Source organism: Candoia aspera, chromosome 1 (assembly GCF_035149785.1).
Source record: "Candoia aspera isolate rCanAsp1 chromosome 1, rCanAsp1.hap2, whole genome shotgun sequence".
Classification (NCBI taxonomy): Eukaryota; Metazoa; Chordata; class Lepidosauria; order Squamata; family Boidae; genus Candoia; species Candoia aspera.
Window position 1 is genome coordinate 212,547,048 of NC_086153.1, and position 23,000 is coordinate 212,570,047.

The 23,000-nt window shown below is 39.5% G+C and overlaps 1 protein-coding gene across 1 annotated transcript in view; it reads right to left on the bottom strand.

Moving 5' to 3' along the window:
- MGAT5 (alpha-1,6-mannosylglycoprotein 6-beta-N-acetylglucosaminyltransferase) overlaps window positions 1-23,000 on the bottom strand; it is a 157,741-nt gene that overhangs the window by 75,346 nt on the left and 59,395 nt on the right. The window contains exons 2-3 of the mRNA XM_063288708.1: window positions 13,624-14,017; window positions 2,254-2,421 (exon numbers count right to left, since the gene is read on the bottom strand). Of these exons, the coding sequence (XP_063144778.1) occupies window positions 2,254-2,421; window positions 13,624-13,864 (409 nt within the window). The 5' untranslated portion in view covers window positions 13,865-14,017. The remainder of the gene's footprint in view (window positions 1-2,253; window positions 2,422-13,623; window positions 14,018-23,000) is intronic.

Consider the following 23,000-nt stretch of genomic DNA (forward strand, 5'->3'; position numbering starts at 1 on the left):
TCTCTCTGCCTTTTAGTTTCTCTCTTTCGTCTTCTATTTTTTTATACTTTTTCAATTTTTATAATGGTTTTGTAATTTTTATTTGTAAGCTGCCCAGAGTCATTTTTATGGTGAGATGGGCACTGTACAAATTTAATAATAAATAAAAATGGCCGCCCCTGAAGTAACATCCAAACAATCCAGTTATCATAAAAAACCATGTGTTCCACCACCTCAGTGCCACAGAATTAATATTAAGTAGGGCATTAAATACCATTAAAGCTTAATACAAAGTAACAGTGTTTACTACCCAGCTGAAGTAAACTGTACCAACAAACCTCGTAGGTAGGGAATTACACACACAGTGTTTTCCCTGCGCCACAACGGAAAACACCACTTTTGCTGAACGTAACATGCGATGATGAGCCTCAGAATTTGTTTTGGGAGTCAGAGTGAGTGCTGCAAAAAAGGTGTTCCCGTTTAGTGTGTTTCTGGAGGAGGACATTAAAAGTGGGAAGGGGGGGATCAAGAAGAGTGATCCCACAGGCTCTTTTACTAAATTACTGATACTCAAAAATACTCCTCTATTTTCTTACTGGAACATCCACAGCAAAACTCCATTAACTCAAGGTCACACTAAGGCGATCATGTAGATTCAATTATTCGTGAATGTCAAAATCAGTAGATAGGTTAGATGGATATAAATTATCTCATCTGTCAATGCGAAAACTGAAACGCAATAAAAACCAGTGGAATCAGAGTGTAAATTGAAGAAAAAGGTACACATAAGCAATATGAAACCAAGACCCAAGCTACAGAATTGCTGACCTGAAAAGGCATCTACTGTGAGCAGGAAGTTCTTATTTTGAACTTTAATTTAGCACAAATCAGCTATACACAGGGCTAATACTACCGGGCTGCTTCACAAATCTCTTGTGGGAAACATTCAGGTAATACATTAAAATCAGCTTCTGACATCTTCATCACTGTTCTTTTGTATTCTAAACAAAAACAAATCTGGTAACGGACTTCTGGAATTCCATTCTCAGGTTCCTTGGCAGTGCTGGCAGCCAGTTCAATTGTTTTCTTTCTCTGGGCTCTTTAGGCGTTTCTTTTTTATGATGTTCTTATTTGATCTTTTTATTCTGATTTTGTAAGTTGCTCTAAGAATTTCAGCTAAAGTGTGGCTAATAATTTTAATGAAAGAACATGGTTGAACTCCTTGAATACTGAAAATTATCTGCACAAAAGCTAAATATTAACACTGCAAAGCTCAGTGTAAACTTGTAGCAATTGAAACCTGAGCAAGCGCCCAGAGTCCCCTTTTCAGGAGAGATGGGTGGTGATAGAAATTTGAAAAACAAACCAATAAATAAATAAACATTCACTCAGAAATGAGCTCTACTGAGCTCAGGAGGGCTTATAATTGCAGCTGACATTACTTACTCCAGCATATTAGGAGGAGCTCAGTTGTAATCCAAACTGCTGAGTCATCTGGAATGGTACCTTCCTACTTCTATGTGAGTTAGAAAAGACTCAAGGAAGACTAATTTTGTATATGGCAACGGCAGCAAGATTATTATATGCACAAAGATGGAAGAGTACTGAAATTCCCACAGTGGAAGAATGGATTGTGAAAAAGTCAGAAATGGCAGAAATGGCAAAGCCAACCTGTTTGGTCAAGGAAAAAATAATAAATGCTTTTTTAAAAAACTGGAAAACTTTCTTGGACTTTTTGCTAAAAGAAGAAAAAAGTGAAATGATGAACTATGGATTTAATTATTGAAAAAGATGAGAGTTAAATAAGGGGCTGAAGGGATTTCTGGAATAGTTAAGGAGGGGAGATAATACATTTATTAATATCTGTTGAAAAGAAGGTCGGAAGTCATCTACTTTAGATTCATTCGTTGTTTTTATCTCTCTTTTGTTTTTATTTATTTATTAATCATATTTATATGGCTGCCCATTTCACACAAAGTGACTCTCGGCAGCGTACAACATTTAGATAAATCAGTGAATAAATAAAAAAAGAATCATTATAAAAAGCTATTATTAAAATAAAAATATTACCAAAAATTTTTAAATATGCAGAGATAGTGTTTCGCTTTGCACTTTATCTTTTATCTTTATTTCTTTTTTATTAATTTGTTTTTTACTTACGAAAAAAATCTTTAATAATAATAATAATAATAAAAAATGATCTACTCCTAGGCTATTTTATATCATGCTGTGGTACAAAACCGAAGGGCAGAACCAAACAGTGTTCACACCTACCTGCAACGTTCAGCTTTTCAGCTGTTCCCGAACTAGGAATCGCAGTGGTGGTACTGTTTGTGGAATTTGTACCTGTGCCATTGATTACAAGGTTCTCAACCTTAGACTCAAGCTTCCCAATACGCTGCAATATATTATCCAGTAAGACAGCAAGAGTTTTCTTCAAATCTAAATCAGGAAAGCAAATAAAACCAATTAGCATTATAAAGGAAAACATAAACAAATAGCTAGTCAATATTTTCATTACACATTATTTAAGCAAATTATTATATCCCCTAAAAGTCTCCAACAATCTACTTTATACAGTTAAGTAATGTAAGCCCAAAGATATACCACGTGCATACAGCATTAGCATTTATGGCAGTCCATGTTTTTTATATGTGAATGTATCATGCCAAAAATCACAGCTTTGCTAACCGAAGTGGAACCAAATACAGTATAATTTCTTACTGTACATTAAAACACTAATTCTTCCTTCATCACACTAACTGCAGCAACTTGTTTCACTCTGCTGTACAGCAGGGCCAGTATACAAATTATAGATATGTTAGTAACAGGGATGTGCAAAGTTTTTGGAAGAGATTCTTCACAATGGGCAGTAGCATATATGAAGCACCTCTTTTCTAATAATTAAAAACAGTTCCTTTTTTTCCGGGCTCGTGCATGCAGTTGTTTTGGACAGGTTCCAGCTGTCTCTATTTTGTGCATCCATTTTGCTTGGCTTTCTTCACAGCAAAGTGAAGTTGCAGTGCCTGCACATACGTGTGTGGACAGCTAAAAGTACAGAAGACATGGCTGCTTTCATAATTCAAAAGGGCTTAATTTGTGCTCTCATAGTTACGATGAACCTCTTTCAAAGGCTTTACACAGTCCTAGGAGACAAGTTACTGCATATGTCTCTGAACATAAAACATTTATTGATCTCGTTTTTAACTCCTTACTTACTTTCAAGTCAACTACCACTTTGTGAGAAATTACTTATATTTTGTAATTAAACCAAAAGAAATTCAGTGGATGGTAATACAGGTGGTCACTTAATGACCACTCGATCAGCGACTGTTCAAACTTGTGACAGTGCTGAATGAGTGGTAGTTATGACCAGTCCTCGAAGATCCAGCTATCACAGCACCCCTGTGGTCACATGATCGCAATCCAGGTGCTCAACAACTGGCTCAGATTTCCGACCACTGCAGCATCCCACAGTCATGTGATTGCAATTTGCAATCTTCCCTGCTGGCTTCCCACAAGCAAGTCAGTGGGGAAGCTGGCAGGAAGTTGTAAGTTCTGATCATGTGAAGTCCTCACTTAATGACCTGTATGGCCTCTGCTTAACGACGGTAACCGGGGACGGCCAGAACTGCTGCCACTAAGCAGCGTGGTCACGTGACATTGTGTTTTATAACTGCATCACTTAGTGACAGAAATTCCAGTCCCAATTACAGTAGTGAGGACTACCTGTAAAAGCCACTGTATAAAGTGTGCATTACGATGACAGGGGTAATAGTGTGGTAAAGATTTTAAGTTTCTGAGTTTTTAAGCTTTTGACAAAAATGACTTCATTTCATTCCTGAAATGAATTTTTTCTACAGAAACTCCAGCATTGACAATAAATACAATTTCCCAAAGGAGATTTTCCTAAGAAGCCAAATTTCTTGCCAGGGTCCCCATTACTGAATACTTCACATGCAGGACCATGAGTTTGACAATTATAGCTAACAAAATTATAGGTAAAGAAATCACAAGGCAAATGAAGTGAAAATTTAGACAGGGTATTATTTTCTATAATATATTTGGGTTTCCTTGCTGTACAGAATTAAGGTAGAAAACCTTTGCTTTCAGAGCAGCTTTTTAACATCCGCTGTCTTACTGAAATTTATTTTTTTCAAAAAGAATAGATTATTGCCCCTTGTGAAGAGAAAAGTGGCACATCAATAGTCTTTAAATGTATTCTCTTTAAGGACCAGTTAGCACAAATTCTGCTCTGTATGCAATATGCAGCATCAGAATTAGAATGTAAGCCAGCATCCCTTGGCTACGCGGTGTCACAGGCTACCATGCCTTACAAAACAAGAGCTAATGTTACACGAACAACAAAGCAGTGTAACAGGTATGCTTGTAGGAATGGTGACCTCCACCTTTCAATCAAATGCATTCACAGTGGCACCAGAATCTTGTCAGAAGATGAGACAAAAGGTACAAAGCAGCAATTTGGCATTTGTTCTAAAGAACTGCTTCCAGTGCAAACAGGGAAGGGGAAGAAGATACTTAAGTAAGATATGAAAGGATGTTAGATCTGACCTGTATGCATGTCTATTCAAGAGCATTGGAATCTTTTCCTTCTGCCAAATGAATTGACAAAACCAAGTAAGATTGCCTAATGATAAGATGGGGACGGGAAAAAAAGAACGGTTGTTAAGAGGAAACAAGGGGAACAACTAACCAACAGCTAGTTTTAAAAAGAGGCAGGTGCCTTCTGGCAAAATAAACAGAAAGGTTGGACAGTGAAAACCAATAGCAAGAGGAATATCCAGGACGCATTCCATACAAAGCGGCACTGATCCCATTCAGGAAGAGAGAAGCACTGTTTTCCAAGTTGGTTTTGGACTTTGAATTATTATGGCTTAGTATTATATATGTCTTCAGCAAAGGATCGTTACCTTGTTGTGGTGCTGGAGCTTGAGCACCTCAATGATGCCATGAGCTAAACCGTGAAGGGCCACCCAAGACGGGAAGGTCATGACAGAGAGATCAGAATAAATGTGATCCCTGGGGAAGGTAATGGCAACCCACCCCAGTATTCTTGCCGTCAAAACTAAATGGATCAGTACAACCAGAGATATGTTGGTATACCATCGGAAGATGAGACCCCCAGGTCGGAAGTTGGTCAAAATGCTACTGGGGAGGAACAGAGGAGGAGTTCAACTAGCCCCAGACGTGATGACGCAGCTAGCTCAAAGCCGAAAGGATGGCTAGCAGCCGACGGTGCTGGTGGTGAACGGCAAATCCGATGCTCTAAGGATCAACACACCATTGGAACCTGGAATGTAAGATCTATGAGCCAGGGCAAACTGGATGTGGTTATTGGTGAGATGTCAAGATTAAAGATAGACATTTTGGGCATCAGTGAACTGAAATGGACTGGAATGGGCCACTTCACATCAAATGACCACCAGATCTACTACTGTGGACAAGAGGGCCACAGAGGAAATGGAGTAGCCTTCATAATTAATAGTAAAGTGGCTAAAGCAGTGCTTGGATACAATCCAAAAAACGATAGAATGATCTCAGTTCAAATTCAGGGCAAGCCATCTAACATCACAGTGATCCAAATATACGCCCCAACCACAGATGCTAAAGAAGCTGAAGTAGAGCAGTTCTATGAGGATCTGCAGCACCTACTGGACAACACACCTAAAAGAGATGTTATTTTCATCACAGGAGACTGGAATGCTAAGGTGGGCAGTCAAATGACACCTGGAATTACAGGTAAGCATGGCCTGGGAGAACAAAACAAAGCAGGACATAGGCTGATGGAATTTTGCCAAGACAACTCACTCTGCATAACAAACACTCTCTTCCAACAATCTAAGAGACAGCTTTATACACGGACTTCACCAGATGGACAACCCCAAAATCAGATTGACTACATCCTTTGCAGCCAAAGATGGCGGACATCTATACAGTCGGTAAAAACAAGACCTGAAGCTGACTGTAGTTCCGATCACGAACTTCTTATTGCACAATTTAGGATCAGACTAAAGAGATTAGAGAAGACCCACAGATCAGCTAGATATGAGCTCACTAATATTCCTCAGGAATATGCAGTGGAGGTGAAGAATAGATTCCAGGGACTGGACTTAGTAGATAGGGTCCCGGAAGAACTATGGACAGAAGTTCACAACATTGTTCAGGAGGCGGCAACAAAATACATCCCGAAGAAAGAGAAAACCAAGAAGGCAAAATGGCTGTCTGCTGAGACACTAGAAGTAGCCCAGGAAAGAAGGAAAGCAAAAGGCAACAGTGATAGGGGGAGATATGCAAAATTCCAGAGGTTAGCCAGAAGAGATAAGGAATTATTTTTAAACAAGCAATGCGTGGAAATGGAAGAAGACAATAGAATAGGAAGGAGAACAGACCTCTTCCAGAAAGTTAGAAACACTGGAGGTAAATTCCAGGCAATAATGGGTATGATCAAAAACAAAGATGGCAAGGACCTAACAGAAGAAGAAGAGATCAAGAAAAGGTGGCAAGAATATACAGAAGACCTGTATAGGAAGGATAACAATATCGGGGATAGCTTTGACGGTGTGGTCAGTGAGCTAGAGCCAGACATCCTGAAGAGTGAGGTTGAATGGGCCTTAAGAAGCACTGCTAATAACAAGGCAGCAGGAGACGACGGCATCCCAGCTGAACTGTTCAAAATCTTGCAAGATGATGCTGTCAAGGTAATGCATGCTATATGCCAGCAAATTTGGAAAACACAAGAATGGCCATCAGACTGGAAAAAATCAACTTCTATCCCCACACCAAAAAAGGGAAACACTAAAGAATGTTCAAACTATCGAACAGTGGCACTCATTTCACATGCCAGTAAGGTAATGCTCAAGATCCTGCAAGGTAGACTTCAGCAATTCATGGAGCGAGAATTGCCAGATGTACAAGCTGGGTTTAGAAAAGGCAGAGGAACTAGGGACCAAATTGCCAATATCCGCTGGATAATGGAAAAAGCCAGGGAGTTTCAGAAAAACATCTATTTCTGTTTTACTGACTATTCTAAAGCCTTTGACTGTGTGAACCATAACAAATTGTGGCAAGTTCTTAGCGGTATGGGGATCCCAAGTCATCTTGTATGCCTCCTGAAGAATCTGTATAACAATCAAGTAGCAACAGTAAGAACAGACCACGGAACAACGGACTGGTTTAAGATTGGGAAAGGAGTATGGCAGGGCTGTATACTCTCACCCTACCTATTCAACTTGTACGCAGAACGCATCATGCGACATGCTGGGCTTGAGGAATCCAAGGCTGGAGTTAAAATTGCTGGAAGAAACATTAACAATCTCAGATATGCAGATGATCCCAGTTTGATGGCTGAAAGTGAAGAGGAACTGAGGAGCCTTATGATGAAGGTGAAAGAAGAAAGTGCAAAAGCTGGCTTGCAGCTAAACCTCAAAAAAGCCAAGATTATGGCAACCAGCTTGATTGATAACTGGCAAATAGAAGGAGAAAATGTAGAAGCAGTGAAAGACTTTGTATTTCTAGGTGCGAAGATTACTGCAGATGCTGACTGCAGTCAGGAAATCAGAAGACGCTTAATCCTTGGGAGAAGAGCAATGACAAATCTCAATAAAATAGTTAAGAGCAGAGACATCACACTGACAACAAAGGTCCGCATAGTTAAAGCAATGGTGTTCCCCGTAGTAACATATGGCTGCGAGAGCTGGACCATAAGGAAGGCTGAGAGAAGGAAGATCGATGCTTTTGAACTGTGGTGTTGGAGGAAAATTCTGAGAGTGCCTTGGACTGCAAGAAGATCAAACCAGTCCATCCTCCAGGAAATTAAGCCAGACTGCTCACTTGAGGGAACGATATTAAAGGCAAAACTGAAATACTTTGGCCACATAATGAGAAGACAGGACACCCTGGAGAAGATGCTGATGCTAGGGAGAGTGGAGGGCAAAAGGAAGAGGGGCCGACCAAGGGCAAGGCGGATGGATGATATTCTAGAGGTGACGGACTCGTCCCTGGGGGAGCTGGGGATGTTGACGACCGACAGGAAGCTCTGGCGTGGGCTGGTCCATGAAGTCACAAAGAGTCGGAAGCGACTAAACGAATAAACAACAAATTATATATGTATATATTTATTCTCTCTCCCCCTGCTTTCCCAATTCAGGAGAAGCAAATAATTTCTTATCTTTATCTTATACTATCTTACGCAGAAACAGAAAACAATACTTCTATTTGTTAGGTAACATTTCATTACTTGCTATCCTGTTTTGTAAATAATTTATTTTAATATTTTAGTATCTTTGGAAAAGTTGGCCAAGAAGGCATTTACACTATTAAAGGAAACTCTGATTAAATAAATAAATATCAGCACTACATAGAAAATATAAAGATAATACATAGCATACCCAGATAACAAACATTAGGAACTAAATATAATTATAAAAAAATGTTACATAAAAAGATAAAGGGGCTGCCTCTTTTGTTTTTTGTAAGATTATGGGTATTATTTTCTCCTAAGCCTGATAAATCGACAACTGTTAGGACAGAATGTGGGACCTTCTTCATGCAATGCACATATTGTGGAACTATTTCAACTAAAGATTGTTCCACTTTTAAAATAATGTATCTGCTTATGCTATTATCCTATGTCCAAGTAATTCCTAAACCCTTTTACAGATACAGAAAGCATAATAAAATATGGAGGAATAATTCAAGGGGATACCTTAACAGTAATTAAATTTCATTGTCTGCAATGCATCCTCCTACTCCTTAATGCTAGAAAGAACATTATTCCAAAATTCTTCTAATTTCCTCCTACACTTTAAAAACTTCGCTGAGTACAATGAGTCAACAAAATGATTTTACTGTATATCAAGGAACTTCTGCTGTTTGATAGACTATGGATCTTTTAAATATAAGCAGACGTTTCTCACTTACAAATTATGTGCAGAGCTTGAATCTTTTATTAACAGCTCAAAAGTGGTGACAATTTTACAAAAATTGTACAGTGAAACCTCATTTTACTGGACTTCAATGCCAGATTTCACATGCAGCAGACCAGATTTCTACTGCAGTTTACATCATAACCTCATTAGACAAATGTTATTTGCATCAAATTACTCAGTGACATCATCGAAATGATTTGAACTGATATAAATTAAATCCTCGCAATGCCCTACTTTCCAATTCATTGACTTACCTCAATAATGGATAAGCCCTTACCCAATTTGCTCAATGCCATTAATTTCCTTTTTTATTACACATAGTTTAGTTTTGCGCTATCCATAATGTGTGAAATGAAAGCTTCTTATAAAGTCCCTCACTGACTAATTTCAAAGTTCCTAATGATAATCAGAAAGAATCTGGATGCAGAGAACATTCCTTATAGTGCAAATGCAATTCAATGGAGAGGCTGTGATACTAATTTCCTGCTTGGGGACTAGCCACTGGCATCTGGTTGGACCCTGTCAGCCCTTTGAGGTAGGCCAGGTCAGATAACAGAGGCATCAGGAATTCTAGAATTCTACTTTATTGACATAAGCCATAAGAACGGAATTTTAAAAGCCTAACAGTATTTCCCCTTCTCTCCCTCTTATACCAAAAAGCATCAAGGTAGGACAAACTTGAGTTTCTTTCTTATGCTTTCTTCTTTTTCCGGGCCACACTCATGTTTACTAACGATCACCACATAGCTTCTCTAAGGTCATCTCTGCTCCTCTACAGATTCTAGGTGCTGTATTAATTAGGTCTTTAAAACAGCAAAATGTTTTGATGTTATACCAGCTTTGGTAAATGAACTTTTGCAGGAACTAGACAAAATGATTATAGTACATTTCTATTCATTCTAGAAGCTTTCTACAGCATCTGGTAACACTGGTATCTTAATGGAATCTGGAGGCAATGTGTCCAAGCATTCAGGAAAGAGTCTTTTGTCTTGTATTTTTTTACGGAGATTACTCCTATAAATGTTTAGCATCTGCATGAAACAGTGGGGAAATGTAATCTGAGATTTAGAACAGGGTATAAAACTGATGTTATTAAGTCTAGCTTTTAATTTCAATAGTTATCAGAGAGATGGTAAAAATTCTGCCCTGTATCTGGGCAGAGGGGGACTGAATATGGATTAACAGACTAAAGCTTAATACTGACAAAATTTCGACATCAGATGGGTTACCTGCATCACCTCCTGAAAAAGGCAGCCACAGCCACAATAATGAGTATTTAAAACATGAGATGCTTAAAGGAACCTATTCTACATGGGACTCCCCTTGAAAAGCATTTAGAAACTTCAGGCAGAACAAAATGCCACCATTTCTCTATCTTGAAACCTTCCAGGAACATGAACTTCAACTCCCAGGATTCCACAGCCAGGATGGTCACTATGGAGAATTCAGAGAGTTAAAATCCACATAGGACATAGCGAAGGTTTGGAAACACCTGAGCTAGACTGTTAGCTGATGTGTGCTTTGCAGAGGGTATAACCTTGCTTGGATCAATTGTATTAGCTTTCAGTTTGAATGAAGCCAAAGTCTAGGTGCCGGATTTTACCCATAAAACTACAAATAGTCTGAAACCAGTGTATCTGAAAGATCACCTTTGCCTGCAGGAGCATAGTCAAAATGTGTGTTTATCATATTAAAACCCTATATTTGAAACAGGGGCTTTCTCCAGGAAGTATATACTGTATTAGCCTTCTCTTAAACTTCACTACTTACTTAAAAGACAGCACTGTCCTAACAAGGGTTTTACAATATAATTAGGAAGGTCAGTACAGCCATTTGCTTTCTGAAAATAATGTATATTATTGTTAGAATTTACCTTGCCACTAAATGGGGAGGTAAATCAAAACAACTGGGGAAAAAGTTAAATAGGCTATAGTTTTTGCCCTTTATATGATGTATTTTTAGCTCCTGCCCTAGCAGCATATTTAATCATGTATTTGCCATTACACAATACGTTTAGGAAATGGGAGATTTTTTTAAGCAGCAGCTCTCTGGCAAAAATTAAATCCTAACTTTTTTTTTTTTTTTTTTACTACAGTGGAAAGGGTGAGGTCATAGTGGTCACTGCCAGCTTTTAATGTAAGTCTCCTAGACTTTGAAATTTTCTTCATAAAAATAGCAAACTAATGAAACATCATATCCACAATCTGCAGGATTGTTCTTTCCTGTTATGGACAACCACTTAAACCAACATTTAAAGAACTGGAGACAAATTTCTCATTCTTGCTCTTCCCTACTGATGATTCTGTCTAAAAGTAAGTTGGTAATGACTAAATCTTGGGCTTTTGCTAGCTTGTACTGTTTTTTTCCTAGATTTTCATTCCATACTGAAATACATCCCCGAACAAAGAGATGTAATTACTGAAACACACAATTTCCCTAATTTCAGAAGTCTAAATTCAAACTCAGGGAAATCTTGTGTATACATTATAAATATAAACAGCTGCTGAGATCTATGCTGATGTGAACTTGCTATTCAGAATACTGTAGATACCCATGTTCACTGTTTTCCAAAGGAAGAAAACCTTTGGAAACACTACATCCAGAAAGAGTGTGATTCTTCTCTGCTCTAAGGGACAACGTTAACCTAACATTTAAAATTCCCAGAGATCTTCTACTGTATTTGCTGTGGTTACAGCTATCTTTTTCAGACTGAGGGAGATGTGTGAGGAATGGAAGGTGGTGTTGAAACACATTTTTCCTTTAGCAAATACTCTTGGGATCCAACCAGGTTCTCTGTCTCTTCTGATTTATCTTTTAATTGTCTGGGAGGCTGGATGCCATCCTGATTTATTTCTTTAAATTCTGAAAGGGCGGCTTAAAAAACAAGAGTGGTAACTGAAGTTCAACAGTTTTCAGTCTGAAGCTGCCTCCGCACCAAATATGAAAGGTTGGAGGAAACTGTCTTCTACAAAAATATTGTATTAGTATTTCAAGACATTTCTTCTTGAAAATTTTAGAGACTAGTAAATGACAAACAGAATTTTGGGAGATCTCCAACCTAATATTTTTACTATATAGGAATTTTAGTTTGATATTTTATTTTAATGTGTTGTGGCACTTTTTGTTATCATTAGACAGAGAAGCTCTACCTCTGAAGTAGCAGGCATACAACTTAAATCTCCTTCCATACTCATAGCTACTTTTGGTTGGGCAGGTGGAGACCATGGCCACATAGGCCTTTACACAACTCTGGTTGGTGTGCCAGCTGCAGCCCTATCTAGAACTTAGGACTTAGCCACAGTAATTCATATCCTCATCGTCACCCAGCTGGACTACTGCTCCCCATGGGATAGCCTTTGAAGACCATCGGGAAGCTGAAGTTGTTTCAAAATGCAGTGCCCCACTTGTTAGTTAGCCAGGAGCATATTATACTAGTGCTGTGGGCCCTGCAATGGCTTTCAACAGGTTTCCAGGTATAAGTCAACTTCTAGGACCACACTGTCCTGCCAGAATCAATCTGATTGACTTGATTGTCTCAGGAGCAGATGCTGGTTTTATCCTACATTCATAAAATTGGGTTTCTGAGGCACTGCCTCTCTTTGGAACAGCCTCCTGGTGTTTGCTTTGGACAATGCTGAAAATGGAGCTCTTCTGAAGAGGTTTTGTGAACTGAAAGCTGGTGTCCATTTTTTATTTTGTATTGCTGCTAGATTTTGATTTTGGTTGGGGAAATGTTTATTTATACATTGATATAGTATTTATATGTACCCTGGACATTTAGGTAATGTATATCTGTTGTTAATCACCAGGAGTCCTAGCAGATTATGACACATTACAAGTTGAAAAATTAAATAGATAAAAAATAAAAATGGATCCCATGTTGAAGACCTTGCAATTTCACTCCTCTCTCAATGGACAGGGAGAAGACTGGATGCATCTCCCTCTGTCTACATTAAAATATTATATACATACACCCACATACATGCTCATCTGGAGATAATTATCAAATCAACATCTATTTTAGAGTTTTATTTCCTTATTTACTTCATAGATTTATATATTGCCTTTTCACTAAGAGCTCAAGGTGGCTTACATGGACATTTCCCTTCATTTTATCTCTGCAACAACACAATAAAATAGCTTGGGCTGAGAGTGAGTGACTGACTTAGCCACCTAGTGAGTTTCATAAATTTGAATCTAGGGCTCTATAGTTAAACATGTTACTAATATACAAGCCATTATTATACATATACTCATTCCAAGACTTCATTGGAGTTGAAGTACTCACTTGCAGCATGCATAAGCCTAAGTCAGAAGAGGACATGGATGTTCATATATACTTTATCCCTATGTTCCTATGGGTCTGGTTGGTTTACAAAATCCTTATACATTTATCACAAGAATCTGAAAGGGAGTTATAAGAGGAAATAGTATTATACTGTGTCTCTCCAAAAACAGGAAGGAAGGAAAGGAAGGAAGGAAGGAAGGAAGGAAGGAAGGAAGGAAGGAAGGAAGGAAGGAAGGAAGGAAGGAAGGAAGGAAGGAAGGAGTTATTTCTTAACCCCAATTACAGGCTGATGCAGCTGACTGGCCAGATGATACTGAAGAATTCATGTGATATAGAAGTATATTTTCCAAATAAATTGTTGTTATAATAATCAGCTTCTATTTTAGGAATTTGCTCAAATGTACTCACCATATGCAGTCATTGTACCAACGTAAGGTCCATCCACTACATTTCTATTCTCTTCTGCTAATGCTTTTATGTATCTTTTACTGAGATCGAGTATTTGTTCACGAAGCACTAAACTGCTTTCATGCTGAGTTTTCTGTTGAATAGTAAAATGCAGGAGCATCATTCCCCAAATGAAGCCAAAAGTCACCAGAAAGAAGCCAAGTTTCTGAGAGGACAATTTCCATGGAGTGAAGAATGCCATGGCTGTTTAAACACTTTGGGAGTCAGTTGGAAAGATTCTGCAGCTCAGCTCAAGATCGCAACTCCCAGTGCAGGGAACAAAAATCACAATTTTGAAGTTACTGATTCTGGCTTGTTAGTCGGCATGCTTTCTCCATTCAATTCCATCCCGCTGCTGCAAGGAAAAGGAAGTATATGGTGACTTAAAGAAGTAAAGTACCTCCCCCCAAGCTGATTTCATGTTTGTTTATTTAACTCCCTCCCCATCTCTCACTAGCACAATATACTTTCTCAGTGAATTTGTAATTGTCGCAACTCAGTATTTTATGACATGAATATGAATATAAGAGTCAAGACCACATTTGGAAAGGCATCAAAAGATGTGTGTCACCAGCTGTAAAATCCACCTTTCAAGAACTTGGAATCAGTTTAACAAAGTTTCCAGTTTTCATTTCTACAGAGAACTTTTTCATATGGCAGCAACACAGTGGCACATCTTAGAAGGATGTGCCTATACAGCATTTAATTTCTTTCCAGTTTTATTACAAAAGTCTGCAGTTTTGATAAGAACAATGGCGTATCAAAAAAGTTTTCAGCAAATCTTTCAAAAGGAAAAACAATTATAATAAAAAAGCTTTCCTTAATACCTTTTCTTACAGTTCAGTTTTAAGAGTATTAAAAAATCTCATTGAAGCTTCTCTAAAAATACGTTTGGAATGAACCTTGGGTTTTTCCCAATTTATGCTGTCTTTTCCTAAGCTTCACATTACAGGTTGAAGTACACTCCTGAAATGTGAAATCTAATTACTACAATACATAATTTTCCTAAATTTCAGGGAAATTATATGTTCATATCATAAATGTAAACAGCGGCAATGGTCTATGAATGTGCTGTTCAGGTTTATTTATTTATTTGAATTGACTTGTATGGCTGTCCAGCTTGTAAATGCAATTCTGGGTGGACATATAAATCAATTTCTCGGTTGTAGGAGATGCCCACATTTCAGTGCTGTCCAAGCCAAGAAAACCTCTTTGTGTATAAAAGTTAAACGTATTATCACCAATATGTATGGATGTATGTATGGAGACTCGGAGTATTCAAATATACAAAATTTGAATGAACAGAAGTTTGATTTACAAGAAAATTACCTAAAATTAAGAATAGCCATGATGATCCATAACAAAATAGCAACATTCAGCCTTAGTCAAATTTGGTTTGTACAATGGTTTGTATATTGGAACAGGCCTGAAGACACGCAGGTTCAAATTTCCACAGACTAATACTGCTCCCTGGGAAATTGTAATCAGCCTAACTTATTCAAAGAATGCTGAAATGCTAAAGTTAAGGGGGTGGAGGAAAGAGAACGCTATATATTATATATATAACTTACGCTCTTAGAGGAAAGCTGAGACATAAATATATAAAAAAAAATCATAAATTAATGAATAGGTTTTCAAGTTTAAAAAGCCATTTGTTTTCTGTACTGCTCTGTTTTACTAAAAAATAAGGGTAAATGTATATAGGTCTGTGTGTCTTAGATTGGGCATACTTCTGAGTATGTACAACCACAGAACCTCTCTGCTATTCATTAAAGCATCCTGTCTTCTCTCAAGTTCCTGAGCAAAGAAAGAAAAAAATAATGAACTAAGTGTGCCATGATCAGGTAGCTAAAAGTTTTGCTATGTGCATAAAATAAAATAATTTGTGAATAAAACCTGAGGAACTAACTGGAAAATACATATCCACTGCCAGCCCTCTAGCCATCTCTGAGACAGATGAGAAAGGACAGATGGACTTAAATGCTACATATTAGGTTCTCCATCCTGTATACATCAGCACATACTTTTCCCATTCCCCTAAAAAAGACATACATGAGAACCAACAAAGGGCACAGGTTTACTAGCGTACATGATAAGGTAACATGACATGAAATTATTTTAATTTGTAGCCTTTGCACAGGTACATCTTGTGCAACAGTTGTGCCCTTTCCTGGACCAAGAGGCTCTTCAGACAATCACTCATGCCCTAATCACCTCACAATTGGATTACTGTAATGAGCTCTACATGGGGCTGTCCTTGAAGACCACCTGGAAGCTGCTGCTGGTCCAGAATGTGGCACCACAGGCAGTGAAAGGGGCTCCGCATTATGTATGTGTGACTCCACTGCTTCACAAGCTGCACAGGTTGGCTGTTGCTTCTGGGTGCAATTCAAGGTGATGGTTATCAACTTTAAGCCCTTCACAGAATAGAGTCTAGTTACCTAAGGGACCACTTATCTCTAGTTATCTCTGCCCATCTGGTACAATTGTGTGGCTCCCACACTTAGGTAATTCAGGAAATTGTTGAAGACCTGGTTGTTCTTCCAGGCCTTGGGGACAGGGTGACTGTGGAGCCCCTTTTCTGGTTTTGTTTTATTTCATTTTGGTATGATTTTTTTTTGGTTTTGCTTTTTGAACTTCGCCCTTCCGGTTTGCAGTATTTTTCTTTTAATGAGTTGGTTTTTAGTTGTAAGACACCCAGAGTCATTTGGGACTTGGGTGGCCAAAAAATGAAATGAAATGTAATGAAAGTATCTTCAACAAGCAAATTAATTTTACTTAGTAAATTTAGTTAAAAGTTAAACTAAAGTTTAGTTAATTAGTAAAAAGTCCACCTCATCAATCCTGTATCAACACAGTAATGACTCTAACACATAGGCAAATCCTTAACTGTACTTTGCATTTTGAAATGTCTCCAATTTTCTGCTGAGTGTATTTTCTTATACAGCTTAGCTCCACAAAATGGAATCCATCACAAAACATTTGTCCTATTATGTTCACAACCTTCCTGCCTTTTTAAAATACAAGCAGCTGTCCTGCTTTCTCTACAGAGTACAACTCTAATGACCCTGTCATTCAAGTCCAGCATAATAAAAGACCAGTGCACATTGGACAACCCCTACACTAAATGAGAGAACCAGTTTGGTGTAGTGGTTAATGCATCAGGCTAGGAACCAGGAGATCGTGAGTTCCAGTCCCACCTTAGGCACAAAGCCAGCTGAGTGACCTTGGGCCAGTCACTCTCTCTCAACCCTAAAAAGCAGGCAAGAGCAAACCACTTCCAAAAAACCTTGCCAAGAAAACTGCAAGGTCTTGTCCAGGAAGCCTCAGAGAATTGGACATGACTGAATGGATTAAAAACAACAACAACTAAATAAAGCCTAGATATAAATTGGCCTGGCTGCTATTTCAAGAAATATTCCCCAAGAAAGCAACTAAGTGACTGGCTATATCTTTTTCAGGTGCTGTCATCTAGCTTAAAAAACTAGAAGATGCATTCCATAACAAGCAGAGCTAAGTGTGTTTTCTGAATAAGTAGTATTTCCATATTGTCATGCACTGCCTACCGCAGAGTAAAAACACAGACGCTGATTCAAAGGAGAGCAGGTTCCGGTTTATTTCATACGTAGTGTCAGTTGCGAAAAAAAGCTGAGAGTGAGGGGAGCGCGCCGGTGCGGGGTTTAAATACCCCGCGCCTGTCAGCGCCGCCTCACCCTGGGTTACGTCATCCCCCCTTTGTCCTGCATGCTGTCGTGCCGGTAGGTGAAGGGTTGCGAGGCCCCAGCTGGTGCCCCGGGATCGCCCATCATCGGTTTCCTCCTTCAGCCGGTGATTGCTGTCAGCTGGGCGATCTCCGTTGCGCTTTTGCTAACAGCTTGGGTGTGCCTCGCGATCCGCCTAGTCTTTGTCTTTCCTTCTTTCTCTTTTGTGTTCTGATGGCTGCATCCTCCGGCCAGGGTCTGTGTCTGTTGTTGTGCGTGCTATGCTTATCTTGAGTCCCTTCCTCTGCTTCCTCGTTATTGTCATGTGTGCCGTTGTGCTGATGTCTTCAGCTCAACGGCACTCATGACACATATAAATCGAAACATTTGGATGTTACTTCAAATTAACTCAAAGGGGGAGAGAGAAGTCAGGATTTTTGGTTGTTGTTTATTCATTTAGTCACTTCCGACTCTTTGTGACTTCATGGACCAGCCCACGCCAGAGCTTCCTGTCGGTCGTCAACACCCCCAGCTCCCCCAGGGACGAGTCCGTCACCTATAAAATATCATCTATCCACCTTGCCCTTGGTTGGCCCCTCTTCCTTTTGCCTTCCACTCTCCCCAGCATCAGCATCTTCTCCAGGGTGTCCTGTCTTCTCATTATGTGGCCAAAGTATTTCAGTTTTGCCTTTAATATCATTCCCTCAAGTGAGCAGTCTGGCTTAATTTCCTGGAGGATGGACTGGTTTGATCTTCTTGCAGTCCAAGGCACTCTCAGAATTTTCCTCCAACACCACAGTTCAAAAGCATCGATCTTCCTTCTCTCAGCCTTCCTTATGGTCCAGCTCTCGCAGCCATATGTTACTACGGGGAACACCATTGCTTTAACTATGCGGACCTTTGTTGTCAGTGTGATGTCTCTGCTCTTAACTATTTTATTGAGATTTGTCATTGCTCTTCTCCCAAGGATTAAGTGTCTTCTGATTTCCTGACTGCAGTCAGCATCTGCAGTAATCTTCGCACCTAGAAATACAAAGTCTTTCACTGCTTCTACATTTTCTCCCTCTATTTGCCAGTTATCAATCAAGCTGGTTGCCATAATCTTGGCTTTTTTGAGGTTTAGCTGCAAGCCAGCTTTTGCACTTTCTTCTTTCACCTTCATCATAAGGCTCCTCAGTTCCTCTTTGCTTTCAGCCATCAAAGTGGGATCATCTGCATATCTGAGATTGTTAATGTTTCTTCCAGCAATTTTAACTCCAGCCTTGGATTCCTCAAGCCCAGCATGTCGCATGATGTGTTCTGCGTACAAGTTGAATAGGTAGGGTGAGAGTATACAGCCCTGCCGTACTCCTTTCCCAATCTTAAACCAGTCCGTTGTTCCGTGGTCTGTTCTTACTGTTGCTACTTGGTCGTTATACAGATTCTTCAGGAGGCAGACAAGATGACTTGGGATCCCCATACCGCTAAGAACTTGCCACAATTTGTTATGGTTCACACAGTCAAAGGCTTTAGAATAGTCAGTAAAACAGAAATAGATGTTTTTCTGAAACTCCCTGGCTTTTTCCATTATCCAGCAGATATTGGCAATTTGGTCCCTAGTTCCTCTGCCTTTTCTAAATCCAGCTTGTACATCTGGCAATTCTCGCTCCATGAATTGCTGAAGTCTACCTTGCAGGATCTTGAGCATTACCTTACTGGCATGTGAAATGAATGCCACTGTTCGATAGTTTGAACATTCTTTAGTGTTTCCCTTTTTTGGTGTGGGGATAGAAGTTGATTTTTTCCAGTCTGATGGCCATTCTTGTGTTTTCCAAATTTGCTGGCATATAGCATGCATTACCTTGACAGCATCATCTTGCAAGATTTTGAACAGTTCAGCTGGGATGCCGTCGTCTCCTGCTGCCTTGTTATTAGCAGTGCTTCTTAAGGCCCATTCAACCTCACTCTTCAGGATGTCTGGCTCTAGCTCACTGACCACACCGTCAAAGCTATCCCCGATATTGTTATCCTTCCTATACAGGTCTTCTGTATATTCTTGCCACCTTTTCTTGATCTCTTCTTCTTCTGTTAGGTCTTTGCCATCTTTGTTTTTGATCATACCCATTTTTGCCTGGAATTTATGTCCAGTGTTTCTAATTTTCTGGAAGAGGTCTCTTGTCCTTCCTATTCTATTGTCTTCTTCCACTTCCACGCATTGCTTGTTTAAAAATAATTCCTTATCTCTTCTGGCTAACCTCTGGAATTTTGCATATCTCCCCCTATCACTGTTGCCTTTTGCTTTCCTTCTTTCCTGGGCTACTTCTAGTGTCTCAGCAGACAGCCATTTTGCCTTCTTGGTTTTCTCTTTCTTCGAGATATATTTTGTTGCCGCCTCCTGAATAATGTTGCGAACTTCTGTCCATAGTTCTTCCGGGACCCTATCTATTAAGTCCAGTCCCTGGAATCTATTCTTCACCTCCACTGCATATTCCTGAGGAATATTAGTGAGCTCATATCTAGCTGATCTGTGGGTCTTCTCTAATCTCTTTAGTCTGATCCTAAATTGTGCAGTAAGAAGTTCGTGATCGGAACTACAGTCAGCTCCAGGTCTTGTTTTTACCGACGATATAGATGTCTGCCACCTTTGGCTGCAAAGGATGTAGTCAATCTGATTTTGGTGTTGTCCATCTGGTGAAGTCCATGTATAAAGCTGTCTCTTAGATTGTTGGAAGAGAGTGTTTGTTATGCAGAGTGAGTTGTCTTGGCAAAATTCCATCAGCCTATGTCCTGCTTTGTTTTGTTCTCCCAGGCCATGCTTACCTGTAATTCCAGGTGTCATTTGACTGCCCACCTTAGCATTCCAGTCTCCTGTGATGAAAATAACATCTCTTTTAGGCGTGTTGTCCAGTAGGTGCTGCAGATCCTCATAGAACTGCTCTACTTCAGCTACTTCAGCATCTGTGGTTGGGGCATATATTTGGATCACTGTGATGTTAGATGGCTTGCCCTGAATTTGAATTGAGATCATTCTATCGTTTTTTGGATTGTATCCAAGCACTGCTTTAGCCACTTTACTATTAATTATGAAGGCTACTCCATTTCTTCTGTGGTCCTCTTGTCCACAGTAGTAGATCTGGTGGTCATTTGATGTGAAGTGGCCCATTCCAGTCCATTTCAGTTCACTGATGCCCAAAATGTCTATCTTTAATCTTGACATCTCACCAGTAACCACATCCAATTTGCCCTGGTTCATAGATCTTCAATTCCAGGTTCCAAAGGTGTGTTGATCCTTAGAGCATCAGATTCGCCGTTCACCACCAGCACCGTCGGCTGCTAGCCATCATTTCGGCTTTGAGCTAGCTGCGTCATCACATCTGGGGCTAGTTGAACTCCTCCTCTGTTCCTCCCCAGTAGCATTTTGACTATCTTCTGACCTGGGGGTCTCATCTTCCGATGGTATACTGACATATCTCTGGTTGTACTGATCCATTTAGTTTTCACGGCAAGAATACTGGGGTGGGTTGCCATTACCTTCCCCAGGGATCGCATTTAGTCTGACCTCTCTGTCTTGACCTTCCCGTCTTGGGTGGCCCTTCACGGTTTAGCTCATGGCATCATTGAGGTACTCAAGCTCCAGCACCACGACAAGGTAACGATCCTTTGCTGAAGGGATTTTTGGTAGGCCATACAAATTTGGTTGCAACTATTGTTTTGGAGTTGCAAAAGCTTAACTTCTCAAACAGGCCCCAACTACAAAATAAAAAGCATAGCCCAGAATATGCAACATACCGATATTGAAACAAATTTGTGAAGCTATAACTCAGAGTAGGGCAACCATTTCAGTATCTAATCTCATACCTTGATCATGAGGCCCAAATCCCAGAGTTGGTAGGCCCGCAACTAGGGTCTGTGTCACCCGGGGCAAATATGGATTCCACGCCCATTTTGGCGCCCCCCAGCACTCATTTTGGCGCCCCCCCAGTGCGGCGCCCAGGCCACGTGCCCCACTTGCCCCCCCTAGTTGCAGTCCTGAGAGTGGGTGGGGCATACCCATCCAATCTCCAGTGCCACTAAACTCCCATGGCCAGCTTTCTCACTCAAGTAATTACAATGCAAAGAAGATCACAATCACTAGTACCCAAATAACAATACAGTAACAGCTTATCAGAATACTATGGGGTAAGATCAAAACCATTAGTACTGTAGCAGCAGCTACCTAGACCCCATTACCAGCTCAAGAAAACTAGCTTTAGCTCCCTGGGGAAGCCACCAAAGTTTCTCTGGAATATAGCTGTAAATTTCAGAAAGGCATTTCTTTAGGACACTGCTGAAACATATTTCTCTTGAGACACAGTCAGAAGTGCAATTGTGAAGGATGCTGGCGGCTATAGTTCAGCAAGACCTGGTGGGTCAAAGATTCCCCATCCAAGAATTAAAAGATGCTATTTATATTTTACATTAGTTTTCTCCAACTTTGGGAGCCCTTTAGATGTGTGGACTTCAGCTCACAAAATTCTTCAGCATGGCCATGTCAGAAAATACTCAGGGTTGAAATCCACATGTCTGGACAGGCCAGGTTGGGGAAGCCTTTTATAAACAAACACCTCAAATGTCATTAAAAAACAACTAACTTAAACAACTCTTCCATTATCTGCTCGAAGTATAGAAGTGATCTGCAGAATTTCTAATAGAACAGCTGGAAAAAGACAGTTGGGACAAAGGTGGGAGATCAGTGGGAGATCAATATTTATTTATATTTTTTTCCAGTTGAAAAAAGCTTAGCTTTGGGTTAACTGCATTGAGTTATATAATATTTATTGATCAAATATTTTTTAGTTCATGATGCATTTGGAAAGTTAGCTCAGAAAAGAAGCTATTTTTATTGCCAGTTACTAAGAGGGAAGAGCCAATTTAAACTGACTATAAATTAAGCCTCTAATCAGATTAGTAGCAAAAGAGTTTCATCCCAATGATCAGCAGGAAACCATCATAATCACTTTTTTAAAAAAATTCTGAGAATGTGCTCCAGGCTTAGAGCTTTCTCACAAATTAAACTGCATTATTTCTAACAATGACATTAATGTACCCATCCACTGATAGGCAGGTTTTTGCATACTTTGTATAATTCTTCTATGATTCTGACCCACTCTTCTCTTTCTTCAATCTTATTTCATTATTGCTCAGTTCCCAAACTGCTTATTTAGTCCTAGCACTAAAAGGTTTACCACAATGTCTTTGACGCTCACACTTAGAAATAAATATATAAAGTGGTGTTTAAATTTGGGAAGCATTTAGACATCATTTCTTAGTAGCTTTTGCTAGGTTCTTCAGCAACTTTTTGTATAATAATTATCTGTGTAGTGGGATTTCAGACTGCAAAAGGAGCTGCAGGCTGTTTTTCATCATTCTCAGTGTGGCTCAAATTTGCTATTAATCAAACTTAATTGAATGATTTGCCTTTAAAATAAAGGATAACAATTTAAAGGCATTATGCATGTCAGTCAACATATACCACACTTTGCACCATGTTTAAATTCACTAAGTGTTTGTCATGAGTACTGATGGTGAGCAGGAGGGGGCCGCTATCCAGGGGCAAAAACACATGCGTAGTAGAGAAAGTTTGAGCTGTCATTCCAAGAGACACAGAACAGACCTGCC